General features: G+C 57.1%; 5 protein-coding genes across 5 annotated transcripts; 2 read left to right on the plus strand and 3 right to left on the minus strand.

The window, feature by feature from the left end:
- Window positions 1-4,293: 4,293 nt before the first annotated feature.
- On the plus strand, window positions 4,294-6,570 carry VDBG_00691 (IBR domain-containing protein; the record flags this gene model as incomplete). Its single annotated transcript, XM_003008963.1, has 2 exons — window positions 4,294-4,904; window positions 4,974-6,570. The coding sequence occupies 2 exons, from the start codon at window positions 4,294-4,296 to the stop codon at window positions 6,568-6,570; spliced, it is 2,208 nt and encodes a 735-aa protein (XP_003009009.1).
- A 1,366-nt stretch (window positions 6,571-7,936) lies between these two features.
- Window positions 7,937-9,963, plus strand: VDBG_00692 (conserved hypothetical protein; the record flags this gene model as incomplete). Its single annotated transcript, XM_003008964.1, has 5 exons — window positions 7,937-8,144; window positions 8,218-8,728; window positions 8,782-8,912; window positions 8,986-9,574; window positions 9,699-9,963. The coding sequence occupies 5 exons, from the start codon at window positions 7,937-7,939 to the stop codon at window positions 9,961-9,963; spliced, it is 1,704 nt and encodes a 567-aa protein (XP_003009010.1).
- A 346-nt stretch (window positions 9,964-10,309) lies between these two features.
- On the minus strand, window positions 10,310-11,770 carry VDBG_00693 (predicted protein; the record flags this gene model as incomplete). Its single annotated transcript, XM_003008965.1, has 1 exon — window positions 10,310-11,770. One exon carries the CDS (start codon window positions 11,768-11,770, stop codon window positions 10,310-10,312), a length of 1,461 nt encoding a protein of 486 aa, XP_003009011.1.
- A 739-nt stretch (window positions 11,771-12,509) lies between these two features.
- On the minus strand, window positions 12,510-13,585 carry VDBG_00694 (conserved hypothetical protein; the record flags this gene model as incomplete). Its single annotated transcript, XM_003008966.1, has 2 exons — window positions 12,510-13,442; window positions 13,550-13,585. 2 exons carry the CDS (start codon window positions 13,583-13,585, stop codon window positions 12,510-12,512), a joined length of 969 nt encoding a protein of 322 aa, XP_003009012.1.
- A 1,046-nt stretch (window positions 13,586-14,631) lies between these two features.
- Window positions 14,632-15,840, minus strand: VDBG_00695 (2-methylcitrate dehydratase; the record flags this gene model as incomplete). Its single annotated transcript, XM_003008967.1, has 1 exon — window positions 14,632-15,840. The coding sequence occupies one exon, from the start codon at window positions 15,838-15,840 to the stop codon at window positions 14,632-14,634; it is 1,209 nt and encodes a 402-aa protein (XP_003009013.1).
- Between the last annotated feature and the right edge of the window lie 106 nt (window positions 15,841-15,946).

Genomic DNA, 15,946 nt, shown 5'->3' on the forward strand with positions numbered 1-15,946 from the left:
CTGATAAAACCCCGTCCAAAATATCAAATCGCGGGGCCTGCATACCTCAGTTCGCCCTGTGTGGGAGAATTTGGGCACTGAACACTGAGACATTGTCCATGAGACCGCGTCTTTATGGCCCTGCGCCTGATATCTTTGTGCTAGAGTTGGCGACGTCGTTGAGATTCCATGGTTTCAGTACTGTTTGTACACGGCGTTTGTGCCTGCGTGGCTCGAGACGTTCATACTGGTCGAGTCGACATGGCACTGAAAGCTGTTTTGTCGGGTCATAATGCTTTGAAGGCTGCTTATGCTGGCACGACCTAGTTTTTTTCGATGTTGCGAGTTTTTGATTCATTTTCATACTCACTGCGGAACTCCGTGCGGGAAAGGACGTATGGCCACAGGAAATGACAGAGGTGGCATCATGCTCATGTATCCTTTGAGCACCCCGGTAAACATACACAGGGGATCCCGAGAGTTTGATTTGGGAATGGCCACTCATTTCTGTAGCAGAACATATCTTCAATGGCGGGTCGCCTGCCTATCACAGTGTTGGTGACGTCGTCTGCTTTTTGAGTACGATGATTTTAAGGGTACTGTCGGAAGCGTCTCACCATGTCGCCGATTATGCGTTTCAATATCCCCCAGACTCGGTTTTCGGTTCTTTCATCACTTCGTCGCCTTTTCCTTGGTCGTCACGTCTGCAGGAGCAACGTCGAGGCGCCTTTGTTCGAGCTCGCAGAGACTGCCTGGGCCGCACCAGATTATCTGTGACGGTCCATCAGCCCTATAGCATCTCATCACGTCGTGGATGAACCTCAACTAGAGTGTTGTAAATTCAGTCCCCTTACTATTGCAATGTTAATAAGCATCAACAAGTGTCTCCAGCCGCGTATGTCTAGGGTCTGCCGAGATGTTATAGCGCGGTATGCCGAAGATCACGATGCTGCCCACCGTACCAGGATGTTAGCCGTGTGTTTCTCCAGCTAAGCATGATGGCAATGAATGTTGCTATCATACTTGGATCTCATAACAGAGCCGCCCCTGGAAGGAAGCACCACTCGAAAGCACGTCACAATTCGATACCCGGTTAGCGTGATCCACGATTTTCGAGGGTTGAAATGTACCAGTCTCTCGAAATCCTCCCCAAACCCACATACGTATATGCACACTTCAGACTTCTCATGTATGAACCAAATTCTTGATAATGTGGAACCTGAAGTCAACCTCACGGAAGTAGCGTAGTGTACGCATGATCTGGGTGTTGAAGGCACTGGTGGCATCGAGACAACGACACAAAGGTGTGTATGTCCTACGGATTTACACCTAAACATGCCAGTTCATTTCACTCAAGCCAAACCAGTTGATCCTTTTCTCGAATAGCCGTATCTCGTCACACTCGGGTTCCAGAATGCCAAATGCTGCATCTTGGTTGCCAGAGCAAACGAGAGATATGAGATACTGCAGTAGACAGATCTTCAAAGGCCAAATATTCACAACTTTGCAAAGCATGCGGTCATACAAGACAAGCTGAAGCTTGAGACCAGGCCTCGGATACCCACGATTCGAGCAGTGCCCATCGACCGCCGTAAGGGCTGACCGCCGAGATGAATCTTGTCACTCAATGGAACGTGCGGAATGATCTACTGCGCAAACACGGTTTCAGTCTGGAAATCCGACGCCACCTGCAGGTTAATCACGTCAAATCTCATGGGCAGCCGCATTATTGGCGTGATCTGGGTAGATCCCGAGCTTATGAAGATCTACTTGTCTTGTGAGACATGGCGATATTAGCGAAAAGCACAGATCAATAAGAAGCGAGGTGACTACCAGCGAGGAGAAACACAAGGTAGCGTTGGATGCCAGGTACAAATTTGGGGGGTTTAAATTTCACTTCTTGAGCGAAGTAGCCCGTCGTCGGGCCAGAGGTTTGCCGTGTATGACATTCCATCCCGCGGTAACGCCATCCCCAGCTTAGAAACGCACCGCTTGCTTAGTCCCCATGTTACTTCCTCGGTAGTTGTCGCAAGCCACGGGTTTGACTCTGCCGTGCGAAGGCAATGACGGAAACACGGTCGAGTCTTGCCATGTTTGATCTGGCACGTATGTGATGTTTGCGCATCGGCCATGGTGCCCAGAACCGCGGCATCCAGACGATTCCCGGCATGAGCTCCTCATATAAGGCGGAGGGAAACCCCGATTTCCGCCACAAGAGGTCCGGGAATATGAGGCGGCGGAGCTTAGTGGTCGCGAGGGTGGGCAAACGCACCATGAGTGTGTCAAAGGCGCATCATGAACAGGCTCGGGGGAGTGATGTTTGCTTGCTTCCTAGTATCTTTCTCCACAAAGTTGCGCATCGGGCGTCAACTGACTCGCAAGGCGGTCTTCTTTCAGTAGGCCATGACGAATACCAGTATGCCCAGCGACATTCTTCGGTTTTCGGAGGGGCTTGACTCTGGTGATCGAAAAAAGCAAGCAAAGGGGAGCTCTCCTGCTGTTTGTTGGCTAGATTTTGTTTTTTTTGGATCATCAGTCGGCGCCATCGCTGTCGGCAGCGCGGGAGGGACGGAACGACGGGGCAGCAAACGCTAGACTCAAACGGCGAAGACTCTGGTTCAGGCACTTGGAAGGCAATCGAGGCAAGGTGACATATGATTCTTTCATCGGCGCAACATGGTACCAGAGGGACCACGAAGACGGCGGCCCTGAAGGCAAATAGCAGTAAAGAAAAGCAGAGTCAAACTAGGCGGGCAGCAAAAGGGGACCCCCTTTCCCCTCTCATCCAAGGGGTCCCATGTCGAAACTTAGCGATGTCGAGATGAGACTGCAACTCGCTGTATCAAGGGTGCGGCAATGGTGGTTGAAGGGGGCAGGTGGGGGATTACATAAGACCTCCCGCTTCAAGCTACGGGCTTGGTCGTCGAGGGTAGTCCCGAAAGAGGGTGCATTCCCGCTAGCGTATGTGCAGTGCATGACCAATGAGGGGCTCGCCCAAGGCTGTTTCCTTGCTTTGCGGGACGCCGCTTCCTGTCTGTTGCTGCATCGCTATCGGTCGGTCGGTCGTGCTTGCTGGTGGTGTGGTGGGTGGCAGTTGCCACTTGTTGCTCAGCTCCTTCGCACCTGCCTGCACCTGCGATCACGCGTACATCACCCCAACCCAACATCTGGCATGGTTGATGAGCCTGAAGATGGACAACGTTGCCGAGATCATATCCCTATAGAGATGTCCATCGGTCCAAGTATCGTTCCCTTTTGGGCGCACCAGTGAAGTGCTGTCTTGCCGCCAAAAGCAACGCATCAGCTATTGTCTAGCCTGGACTCAACCGGCTACTGAGCATCCGAGACGAGAGACAAGAAAGAGGGCCCCCCCACCACCGAAGCCCACAAACCTCCAGCATTGTCTCCCCCGAACCAGCATCGCGGAAAGGATGACAGCAACGGCTCTTGACCGTTGGCCGTGGGCGGAAAGAGACGACTGCCGGCAACAGTCCAATCCCTTGCCTCGTACGCCTCGAGCAGTGAACGACCTTGTGTTCACTTCTGACGAGCCTAGTCCGTGACAGTCGCAGTACAAGGACGTCTGCCACTATATCTCAGCTGATATCCCTCTCGCCATCGCCCGTCCGTTCGCTAGACCAGACCGTCCAACAAACGACCCAGTCTACTTTTCTTGACGGCAGTGCGCCGCCTTTGCCCCCCCACCCCCCGGTCGCTGTCTCCTCAGGATCGGCCACGACCCCCGTCGATCCAGGCATTCGCCCTCCAACTAGATTGGTACCAGCGGCGGTATCAACTTGACTTTTACTGGCTCGCTCACTCTCGCTGAATCGACACGATTCGACTCGGCTGATGATTGCAGGTCACAAGTGACCTGTCACCATATCTTGCCTTTCCCTCTTCCTTCCAAGCATCGTGCAAGTCTTCGTCTTCTCATCTTCCAACCTGTTCTTTTTTTTCTAGACTCGCATATTCCTCAATCGCGGCTTTCTAGCAGCGAAAGTCCATCGCTCACCGCGTCTGTTCTGCGACGCAGTCTCACAATTCGGTCTCTACCCTCAACTACCCGCCGTCGAGCTGTAACCGCCACGCCGTTGACCCTGCACCACCGTTCCATACCCGTTCGTCCAAGGCCCGAGCAGCGGCCTCATCAACAACAACAACATTGCCTGGCCGCTGCACCGCGAAAAAAAACCCCAACCCAACGTTGCTGCGTCTCTCTGGTCCAGGACCAGCATGATATTGCCGTCCTTTCGGACCTGAGATCCAAAAACTCGCGACCTGAGCCTGTGGCGTAGCGCATCGCAGCGCACCATGGGGTCGCTCGCTGGCGTGTTCACCTCGCCGACCGATGCCACGACCAGCGCCACCGACGACACCACCAGTCCGCCCGAACTCAACGACACTGACTACTTCAACCATGTTCTCCACCTTTCCGGCCCCGAGGCTCAAACCTCCCTCCAAAGGGATCTGCTCGCTAAAGCAGCCTCGTTGGGCATCAAACTTCCAGAGCACATGCTGTCAACTGATCAGAAGCGCAACACCTCTAGCGCCGAGTCGCAAGGCTCGACCATCGCTACCTACCATGCGCGCACCTTCTCCTCCACCTCGTCTGCTTCCGCGAGCACGGCACTAACTTCGCGCTCTCTCCTTGTTGACAACAACGATTCAGAGGCATCGCTGAGAGTCGATTCTGCAAAGCGAGCCAAGAACACGAGCTTTACCTACTACGATCGATACCTCACACAAATCGACCCGAATCTTGACCAGCCCAAATTTCTGAAATCACACTCAGTTGAGCTGCCCGACAACTCGGCACAGAGCTTGTTTAGTGTCAGCACGCGGAGAAGCTTCATCAACATTAAGGAAGGCCTACGGAGGATACGACGCAAAAAGAAGGCTGCAAGCGGCCTGGACCGTCCCATGTGAGCCTCCGAGCGCTTGTCACCATAACCTTGTTGAGTCCTGTGATCGCTGACTTAATGAAACCCAAGTGCGTGTATCTGCTGTCGCGACGACTTCGACAAGTCCTCGTCATCATACGACCTCCCCTGTGGTCACGCGTATTGCGGCCAATGTTTGAGGGTCGTGGTGCAACAAGCTGCGACAGACGAGTCCAAATTTCCACCCAGGTGTTGCACGCAGCCAATACCAAGCTCTATCCTCAAAGACCTCCTCACACCCGAGGAACGACATCTCTTTCTCAAGGCAGTCCGACAGTTCATTACTCCATGGGATGCAAGGATATTCTGTCCGAATGCTGCCTGCAGCGAGTTTATCCCCCCACGCAGCAAACTTGACCCCAAACATCCATTCGATGTAGAGTGTAGGAATTGCGACACGAGAGTCTGCATCATGTGCAAGCGGAACGCCCACCCTATTGGGAAGGAATGCCCGGAAGATTGGGAACTGAACGAAGTGCTCAAAATGGGCGAGAAATCCGGATGGAGGAGGTGCTACAAGTGCCGCGCTCTGGTAGAACTGGCACAAGGCTGCACGCACATGACCTGCCGCTGCAAAGCCCAATTCTGTTATATTTGCGGTGCCATATGGAATCCGACCGTTGGCTGTCCCAACTTTTGCGATGGAACAGAAGAGCTGGAAAGGAGACAAATCGAGGAGGAAGCTCGGACTGCAGAGCTGGATGCCGAGAAAGCTGCACGAGACGCCGCGGCAGCGGCCGAGGCCGCTCAAACTGCAGAGGCTGAACGCCGCATGCACGAGCATCCTGCATTTTTGGCTCTACAAGCCGACGTGTTGGCTCAGAGGCAACGGTTTCAGGACTTCGTCAATGAGAAGCGGTGGCACATGGAGATGCGGCACGGCGAAAAGAAGGCTGCTACAACGGCTAGACACACAGATCAGACGGAGAAGATGGAAGAACGACACGCAAAGACCGCCTCACACCTCGACGAACGACAGATTGAGGCCGAGATGGAGCTCCGCATGACTCTCCAGCAGAGTGAGAACAGTGTTAAAATCAGACTGAAGCACATGGAGGCATACTGCGAAGGCCTAGGCCATGGTCTCGACTCAGACCTCCCCAAGCGCGTTGTGACGGAACGCGACCTCCAGGAGCTTGGTCAGCAGTACAATTTACGAGACGGTATGGCGCGGCTGCACCAGTCCAAGATCAATGTTTTGCGCGACCGACAGGCCAAACGCATGGAAGAGCTGCTCGAACGACAGGCAAACGAGCTGGAGAAGCTAACGGACCGGAAGGAACAGGAACTAGAGGCTCTCGGGAGCGACTTTGCTCAAGAAGAAGAAGAGCTCGCCCAGGTTTTCAGTGAGCGCAAGCGCATGATGCTTCGTGTTTGGTCTCTGCGCCTCGAGATTCTGAGAAACGAGCTCGAAGACAGAGATGGTCTTGCATATGTTGCTGTTGGGTTTCCGCCTTGGAATGGCGACTACAGCATTCGGGACGACGCAGCGCACGCAGTGCAATCGTCGCTTCTTGTTCTTGATCGGCGAACTCTTTCACTCGCCGAACTGCAAACGGAGTCTCTCTTTGGACACCAATCCTTACAATGCTCATGCAAAAGGATCACTTGGACATTACGTACCTCGGCTGAGGACCGACGGAGTTAATCATTTCTGGGACCTGGAGTCATGGAGGAAGGGGCTGAATCTTATACCACGGATGAGCGCCGAGGCTGAATCGGGCAAGAGACGGAATGTTTTGTCGTAGTTGTGCCAGAATCTCAGCATGCACAGCTTTGACGCATGGAACCAAATCTTGCTGTACCGAAAGTGACATGTTGCCAGCATGGCGTCTCACTCGGCTCACGGGTCTTGGCTATTCTGGGATGTCGAGACAGCCACCAAGGCCGCGTTTGTACCATTGAATATCAGACCATCTCCTTCAAGGTCAAAGTGGGACCAGATCCGACTCCAGCAGGCTTGCGAGCACGGCCGATCTGGCTAGTCGAAGCCAAGTCTAGAGCTCGAGCCACGACTTTCGTGACCCCCTGAACCGTTTCATCCGTACCACCCCAGACTATCTCGTGCGCATAGAAGGAATTTAAAACTTCCAACGGCGTGTGCGGTAGCCGCTTGCCACAGTTGACGATTTATTTTCCTTGGGGAGGCGTGGGCTGGGGCTGGCGTGAAGCATTCCTTGCTCATTGACCGATATTGCATTGCCCCCTACCTAGGTAACGAGACGGTTGCACGCGCATCTCGAAGTCGTGGTGTCCGCGTGGATCGCGCGAGCAGAGCTCTGTACCATTTGTTCCTCGAGTCAGTTGTTTAGTGTTTTCCCCTCCTTGTTGGCCTCTCGTACGTCAGCAGCAATCTTGTGAGGGAGTCCACTGGAAGGCCTGTTCCCTGTCGTTGAACCCGTTGATGATGCGTCACTAGGATGGCTAGGCAGCAGCCGCGATATGGGAACCCACTGGATACTACTATGTCCAAAGTATGTAAGCCTCCGTGATACCCGTTATCGCAAGAGTCTCCCCAATCTGGACGTTCGACTACAGGGGTTTACCTTGTTCGTCCGAACTTCTGTGCGCTTCAGACAGCCTCAAGTCATACCCATCACGGCACCCGTCTCAGAATGACTCCTCATCCGACTTGCAGCGAGACTCTTGGTCGATAAGCTCGTCTCGAAAACCTACACTGCGAGTAACGGCTCCGAGGACCTAGCGCCATGACAGATGTGTCTGATGGAGCGTCAGTGGAGGGATTACTGTCTGCTAAAGTTTCTGAACCGCGGACAAGGTCATTTAAGTTCACGTCGTTCCCTCGTACCCTGCAGCCAACCCTGCCATTCCCCTTTGTTTCGTTTCCATGGTATGCTTTCCATTTTCTAAAGAATGAAATTACAGAGTTGTGTCCCCAAAAGTACTTGAAGTTTCTCTTCGTCTTTGACTCTTAGACTCGCCCTTGCAACTGCACATCTTTGCGGACAGCTCTAGCGGCACCACACCGACAGACCTGCATCAGGGCCGCGAATATGAACTACAATCAGAGATTCTCAGAGTCGACTGAAAAGCTGGCACCACTAGCGAGGATTGAGTCTCCCGATGCCCTGGTGGTAGGGACGACTCAGCTCTTCGAGGGTGGCCAGATCCGGTACATTCCTATGCCCACGCCGGATCCCAAGGACCCCCTGAATCTGCCAAACTTGAGGAAGTGGCTCGCCATCGGCGCTCTCTGCTTCTGTGAGTCCATCTAGATGCTTACCGCTTAGTGTCAACACTTGAAAATGACGGTGGAGAACTGACGAACCGATAGTTGGCGCGCTGGCGCTCGCGGCCGAAGCCATCGTCGGCGCCCTCGTCCCTGTTTTTGTCCTCGAGTACACAGGCATTGATCCCAAGATCCTCGCGCAGATCGACATCAGCCTGCTCGTTCCTCCTGGCCAGGTGAACCTCAACCCGCTTGATATCCTCTCCGGCCTGGGCGGACCCCCGTTGTCGAAGGTTGCGCTCTTGGCCTCGCTGCCCTTGCTCGTCAATGGCATCAGCTCGTTCTTCCTCGTGCCGCTTTCCATCGCCATCGGCCGTCGTCCCGTGCTTCTGTTCGCCGGCGCGTGTGCCTGGACTGGCGGTCTCTGGGCTGGCTTCTCGACGAGTCTCAACAGTCATATCGCCGCTCGCTGCTTCCAGGGACTGGGTGCCGGTGCCGTGGAGGCGCTGATCCCGCTGATTGTGCAGGACTTCATGTTTATCCATCAACGCAACAAAGCCATTGCTTCCATTGGCGCATCTCAAGGGTTGATCATTGTCAGCTTGGGCATTGCCAGGTGAGAAAGTCTAGCATGGGTCGGTTTCTCTCAGGCATCTAACCTTCCGGCAGCCCCATCATCGTAGCCAGGCTCGACTGGCGTTTCATTTACTATCTCACCTCGGGTGTTGCCATAGTGGCCTGGATTGGCATCATCTTCCTCGTCCCCGAGACGCGATGGGTCCGCAGCGCCGATGAGCTTGGTACGTTTATGCCACCCCCCAGTGCGCCCTCTCCCATCTCGTGCCCAGGCTGACTTCAAGTCCCCTCCTCCAGCCGGCAAAGAAGTCTACCTTCTGCAGCCAGGCGAGACGCGTCCCCGCCTCGACGTGGCAGCCTTTGGCCCGCGCACAAACCAGACCGACTTTGGCATCCTGCACTGCGGCACCGAGTGGAATCTCGCCTCCAAGTCGGTCTGGGAGACGCTCAAGACGACCCTGTTCCCCAACGTCATCTGGGTCATCGCCATCAACTCGCTCCTCGTCTCCATCCAGGGCGCCGCCGGCCAGGTCGGCTCCTCCGTCCTCATCGCCGCCGGCTGGGACTTCGAGAAGCTCGGCTTCGCCGTCGTGCCCCTCGTCATCGCGAGCCCCTTTGTCTGGGTCTTTGGCGGCTACGTCGCCGACCTCATCTCCAACGCCCACGCGCGTCGCAACGGCGGCCGCCGCGAGCCCGAGGCCCACCTCATCAGTCTCATCTTCCCCCTGGTCGCCGGCATTGTCGGCGCCTTCCTCTTCGGCTACGCCGCGCAGAACATCCGCACCCTGCCCAGCATTGTCGTTCTCGTCGCCATCTTCTTCATCGGCTTCGGCTTCCTGACCGCGAACACCATCTTTGCCGTCTATCTCGTCGAGAGCTATCCTCAGTTTGCAGGGCGAGTCTTCCCCTTTTCCGTTTGGCTTCTTTCTGCGGCCTTCTGCCTCGAAGCGCCCCTCTGTCGCTACCTTTTTTCTTATACAAAAAACCATTATGCTAACGTGCACTTCCAGACCCGTCCTCGTCAACGTCTCCTCCATTCGCCTCATCGTCGGCTTCGCCATGTCGTTCCGTGTCACGGACTGGATCCAGGACCTAGGCTTCGAGGTCAACTTTGGTATCTACAGCGGCGCCCTGGCGGCTGTCGCCCTGCTGCTGCCGGCCATGTACGTTTACGGCAAACGCATTCGTGAGTGGACCGGGGGCCGCCTGGAGGCGCGCGTCGTCAACAACGTGGATGATGACAAGGACTGGAAGGCCGACGTGGGGAGGAGCTAGAGGGAGCGCCATGCTGGTGCCGGTGTTATGTCCGAGGACACGAGCTTAAGGGATATACGGGCTAGGTGGTGAATGGCGTTGCTTTCTTACGATTGGGTCTGTTCTTGCGTGTTGCCTGTTTCATTTCGCGAGAGAAGAGTTCTTGAGAGGGAAGTGTGCTTTAGACTGCAAGCCACTTGACGTGGTCGTAGACTATGTGTTTTCTTCCTGCAAGCAAGATCATGTACTCGTTCACCCAATTTCAATTTCTTGATTGTTGCCAAACACCTCGCCTGAATATCTGTGGTGATTCCAAGGTCCTCTCCACTCCCTGCTTCACCTCAGGCGAGAATGTGGTCCATGACATTTAGTCGACGTCTTCCATGCGAGCAAGAAGTTCCTGGTGCTGTTGCAGGCGCGACTTTTCGGTGTGCTGGTGGTGATGGACCTTGTTCGACTTGGCCATGGCCTCCTGGGTGCGTTGGGCCGCTTTCTGCTTCTCCGACATGGCTTTCATCACCTGCTCATCGGCAAGCTTCACCTTGCTCATGTAATCTACCAAGGCACCGAGGTACTCGTTCGCCTGGTTCACCTCAAATTTGACGTTGGCACCCTGTGGAAAGGCAAAGGGCTGGTGGAGGTTAGCGTACATCTTCCGCTCCTCGTCGGTCCAGTGAGGCGGGCCAGACAGCCCTCCCGCACCGTGGGTCACCATCCAGGTGAAGCTCTCCGACATGAGCTTCTTTTCCTGTTCGGTCCAGTCGCCCTCCGGGTACTGCTCGATGGCCATCTCGTAGACCTTTCTAACATTGCTCTGAAACTCTAGCAGGATATCAGTAGGTACCTTTCCGCGCATTCCACTCGAGAGCCAATGCGCCAGCTCGTCGATATGGGAGGCGGGAGAGGTCTGCATCGGGCCTGCGACTTTAGCATTAGGCTTGCCCTTGCACTGCTGCTCGACCAATTTGGCGCGGGCTTCGGCGACCTCCTCGATCTGCTCTCTCTTGACTCTGGCGACGGCGACGAGAGCTACCTGGCCGTCCAGCTGGTTCTTCATATACTTGCCGAGGTGCTTGTAGAAGTAGGTAGGCTCGAGCTGGTAGATGGTGTAGCGGATCAGGCTCAGACAGCGATGATAGACCTCGACCTCGTGCTCCTCGAGCGGCTCGCACACATCCTTGCAGCCGCAGTGACCCTTGATGGGACCCCAATCAGGCCAGGTGATCTTGTTCCCCGGCATCATGGGCAGCATGTAGACTGGAGCACCCCATGGGTTGTTATCTTCGAGAGCCACAATGGCAGGCACAAAGGTGGACTCGAACTGCTCGGGAGGCATCTGCTGCGCGGCGAGGATGTCGCGGTGCATGGCCAACAGGACAGAAGCGAGGATCTGGCCGCGCCGCTTGGGGTCACCGAGCTGCTCGTTCTGGGCCTTTGGAGAGCGGACGGCACTCCAAGATATCTTGTACTTGTCTTGGATCTTCTGGAGCGTGTCGGGTAGCACAGAGCGGGTCTTTTCGTTGAAGAGAAAGGCAAGCGCCCAGATGCAGGCAACTTCCTCGCGAGTCTTGTCGCCAGACTTGCACCCAGGCTCTGGGACGCCGAGGAGAGCGAAAGCGGCAGGCACGTATTTCAAGACTGGGCCGCTCACGGCTATGGTGCGCAGGTTGCAGAGACTGTGGCCGAAGCCAAGATAACCCGCCAGCATTGCCTCATCGTTATGAATATATCTGTGGAAGATGGGTTTAGGGTCGGCGACAACTGTCGGACGATAGTCGGAGATGTCGGCAATGGGACCGCGTTCGATGGCTACGTGAGCCGAGCTCATGCATGTGTCGGATGCCATGACCTGGGAGCTCGCAAGTTATGAAGATGGGTGAGAAGCGCAGGAGGCAGGCAGGTTGATGTCTCTGACGGCTTAACGTCAGCGGTACGAAGGAATCTCAGAGTAGGTACCTGTTGCGCCCGCTGGCATGCGGCCTGCGTCTCCGTCGAAGATGCGCTGTGCAGTCTGCGTCAACCGAGGAAGACGATGTGGGAAGACGACGTGGGAAGACGACGTGGGAAGACGACGTGGGAAGACGACGTGGGAAGACGACGTGGGAAGACGACGTGGGAAGAAGCCGGAAGGGAACGACACATGCCTTGTCGGAGGAGAGAGGTATGCGTGACTGCTCGGCCTAGGCAACCCAGACGTCAAACAGAGGAAGGAGAGCCGCCTGCTCAAAGAACAACTCAGCTGCCGACAGGAAGGCACGAGAGGTCCCCGTCTCTGCTCGCTGGCGTCTTCCAATGCATCGCGAGGACTGTTACCTCACCTGACATCAGCACACAGCAACCATTCACCGACCAAACATGCGCCAGTCGATCACCTGCTCTGCTCGAGTGATATTGATACTTTGCATTTCCAATCATCAAACATCTGGGGAAAAGAACACCCATGAACGAAATCAACGGAGCCATTGCCAGCTGTTGCTGCTATTCTGGGCCATGAAAGCCAGAAATCACTCCGCCGCACCCAAAACGCCCGATCCTTTTCTATCAGTTGCCATGTTGCCCGACCTCTCTCACAACGCGCAGCAGCGGCTGTGTCCACTCGACCCAGCCAAAACGACAGAGAGCGCCAAAGAGAGAGAGAGAGAGGGAAAAAAAAAAGACCCCTCAGAAGATGCTGTTGACGAGGTTGCCACCGAGCGTGGCACCCGCACCAAAGATGGCCGCATTGCCGAGCTTCTTGCCAAACTTCTCCCCCGTACTCCTTCGCCTTGCCGGCGCCGTCCCTTGTGCTGTCCGTCCGCCGGCGCGCTCTCCTGGTTGGCAATGGCCGACGGCGGCGTGTCCGAGTTGTAGGGGTTCTGCTGGGGCGGCGGGCCTGAGGGCTGGCCGTACTGCGGCTGGGGCGGCGCATACTGGTGCTGCTGGGGCGGCGGCCAGAGCTGCTGCGTCGGCGGCTGGTTGTGGTAGCCCGGCTGCTGGGGCGCGCTGTAGGAGGCGGCGCGGTCTTGCGCCGGCGGTGGTGCGGCCTCGACGGCGACGTACGTCTTGGGGAAGATGCCCTCGGCGCCGGTACGAGAGTTGCGACCCATCCACCAGTCGGCGTTCATGTACTCGTGAACGGCAATCTTGTCGTCGCGCTCAAAGGACAGGTCGCGCGAGTCGGCCGCCTGGTAGCGGTAGAGAGCGCGGGCGTGGGCGAGGATGGGCTTGGACGGGGGTGGAGGGGGGCCCGGTGGAGGGGCAGCGGCGGCGCCGCCCGTCGAGTTGGCGTAGGAGGGAGGCGCCGGCGAAGGATTCGCCCTCTGCTGCTGCTGGTTGTTGATGTTCATGTTGGCCATGGCCTCAGTCGGAGGTGGTGCCGCGGGGCTCGCCGCCTGGGAAGGGGTTGCGCGGGCGGGCGCGCTGCCGCCGCCTCGAAGGGGAGCTTCGGCGGGGAGCATGGAGTGAATGTTCTCGTAAGCATCGTTGTCGATGACACCCTTTTCGAGGAGGTTCTCGAGTTCCTAGGCCACGTCAGCTGTGGTCATAACTCTATTGATCGCGGGGTTCATCGCAGGGCTGAAGATGGCGGCGACCAGGGTCATGGGCTGAGGGGTGGGCTGTTGCCTACGTTCTTGATGGTCCGGATCGACCGGTTGGTCTCCATGATTGTCTGGCGGTCAGCCATGCTGGCGGTTGGTCCAAGGCCTTTTGTATGGGCACTTGTTTTCTCTGGTGGGTTTTCTGGTCTGTGGAGGGGATCCTTGTGTGCTGGGTGCTGTGAGCGATGCCGTAGCAGGGTGTTGTGCTGTTGGGAGTTGGGGAAGAGGGAAAAGAGTCGACAGCGGTCGAACGTTCGGGTCGAAGACGTGCTAGCCAGTGCCGAGTTACTAAGTGGGCGAGCCACCTACCGCAACGGGGAATACGACAGAACGTACACGCCAACACCGGCACAGACCGCCCGATGCCCAGTCGGCTCGCTAGCCCAGTCAAGAGTCCAGGGGATTGGGGGCAACACGGGCAGACAGAAGGCGGCGGAGCCCTGTTGTGTCCCGTCTGTTGGCCTTGTCTGACCTCGATGGCTGTGAAACTGGATCAGTCACAGAGACGGTAGAGAGTCTGACAGACCCGAGAGACCGCCCAGCGGACAGCGGACAGCGGACAGCGGCCACAGGGACCGGGGGGGATCGACCAAGCCCCTAGGGAACCCCCCAGCACCCCTGAAGGGAAAGCGGCGCCACCGCCTGTCAGTCCCATTGGATCATCCCGCGGTGGGCTGCCCCGCGTCGCCGAATTACGAATGAGGCTCCTTAGCATCCGTGGGGCCGATGCAGGCCTCGTCAGCTCCCCCCCCCCCTTCTGGGCCAAGGAGTCTCTCGAGAACCGGGAGCCACTCGGACTCGGGGCGACACTTCGCGTTGCACACAAGTGCTGAGATGCACACACACACACACAGGGCCACTGTGCGTACCTTGCCTGGTCTTCCATGGGCGATGCAAGGCACGCCCGGTGTGACGTACCGGAGGGAGTGTGAGAGTGGAGGTGGTGGTCAGCTGATTGTGATCATGGCACAGTACAATCACTTCCTAGGTACCTACCAAGCTTGGGTCAAAAATGACGATGAACAGATATCTCAATTTCTATGATCAAACATCTATCCTGGCCACCTCGTCGCACACTTCACACTGCTTTTCCCTTGTCCTCACGTACACTTTAGATGAACTTGCTGTCCTTGCTGACGTACAGATCAACGTACTCGTCGACCGGCGTCGACTCGAGCTTCTGCTGGTCGAGGCCGAGCTCGACGAGCTGCTTGACCTTGTTCTCGCTGAAGTGGGCGACCAGGTGCCTCTGGTACTTCTTGAGAATCTCGGGCTTGGCCTCCTCGCGACGCAGGCGGTGGCCGAGGGGCGCCTCGACGACGACCTTCTCGAGCACGGTGCCGTCGTTGAGCTCGACGGTCAGGGCGTTGGAGATGGTGCGCAGGGCGGGGTCGTGGTAGTCCTTGGTGAACTGGGGGTCCTCGACGCACTTGAAGCGCTTGCGCAGTGACTCGACCATCTCGGACGTGGCGGCCTCGCTGCCGTCGGGGTAGTCGGTGGCCTCGAGGCGGCCAAAGACGAGCATGACGGAGCACATGTACTGGATGCAGTGGTCGCGGTCGGCAAAGTTGTCCATGGGCTTGAACTGCTTGTCGATGATGCGGATGCAGGCCTCGTGGGTGCGACACGTGATGCCCTTGATGTCGGCGGCCGACTTGCCGAGGGCCTTGAGCTGGCCGTAGATCTTCTCCGACGCCTCGACGGCCGTCTGCGAGTGGAACTCGGCGGGGTACGAGACCTTGAAGAGGACGTTCTCCATGACGTAGCTGCCGTAGGGGCGCTGGAACTCAAACTTCTTGCCCTTGAAGAGGACGTCGTAGAACCCCCAGACGGGCGCCGACAGCACCGTCGGCACGCCCTGCTCGCCCTTGAGCACCTTGAGCGCGAGGTTGACGGCGCGCTGGCAGGCGTCGCCGGCCGCCCACGACTTGCGCGACATGGTGTTGGGCGAGTGGCGGTAGGTGCGCAGGCTCTGGCCGTCGACCCAGGCCTGGGTGACGGCGTCGGCAATCTGCTTCTCGCTGAGGCCGAGCATCTTGGACACGACGGCCGTGCTGGCCACCTTGACGAGCACGACGTGGTCGAGGCCGACCTTGTTGTACGAGTTGAGCAGCGCCAGGCAGCCCTGGATCTCGTGGGCCTTGATCATGGCCTCGAGCACGTCGCGGATGGTGAACTGCTTGCCGTTGGCGAGGTTGCCGCCGGCCTTGTTGGTGCGCGTGATCCAGTCGGCAACGGCGAGGATGGCGCCCAGGTTGTCCGAGGGGTGACCCCACTCGGCCGCGAGCCAGCAGTCGTTGTAGTCGAGCCAGCGGATCATGGCGCCAATGTTGAAGGCCGCGTTGACGGGGTCAAGCTGGAAGTCGGTGCCGGGCACCTTGGGGCCGTTGGGCACCGTGGTGCCGGGGACGATGGGGCCCAGCAGC

The sequence above is a fragment of the Verticillium alfalfae genome, genomic scaffold (assembly GCF_000150825.1).
Source record: "Verticillium alfalfae VaMs.102 supercont1.1 genomic scaffold, whole genome shotgun sequence".
Taxonomy (NCBI): Eukaryota; Fungi; Ascomycota; class Sordariomycetes; order Glomerellales; family Plectosphaerellaceae; genus Verticillium; species Verticillium alfalfae.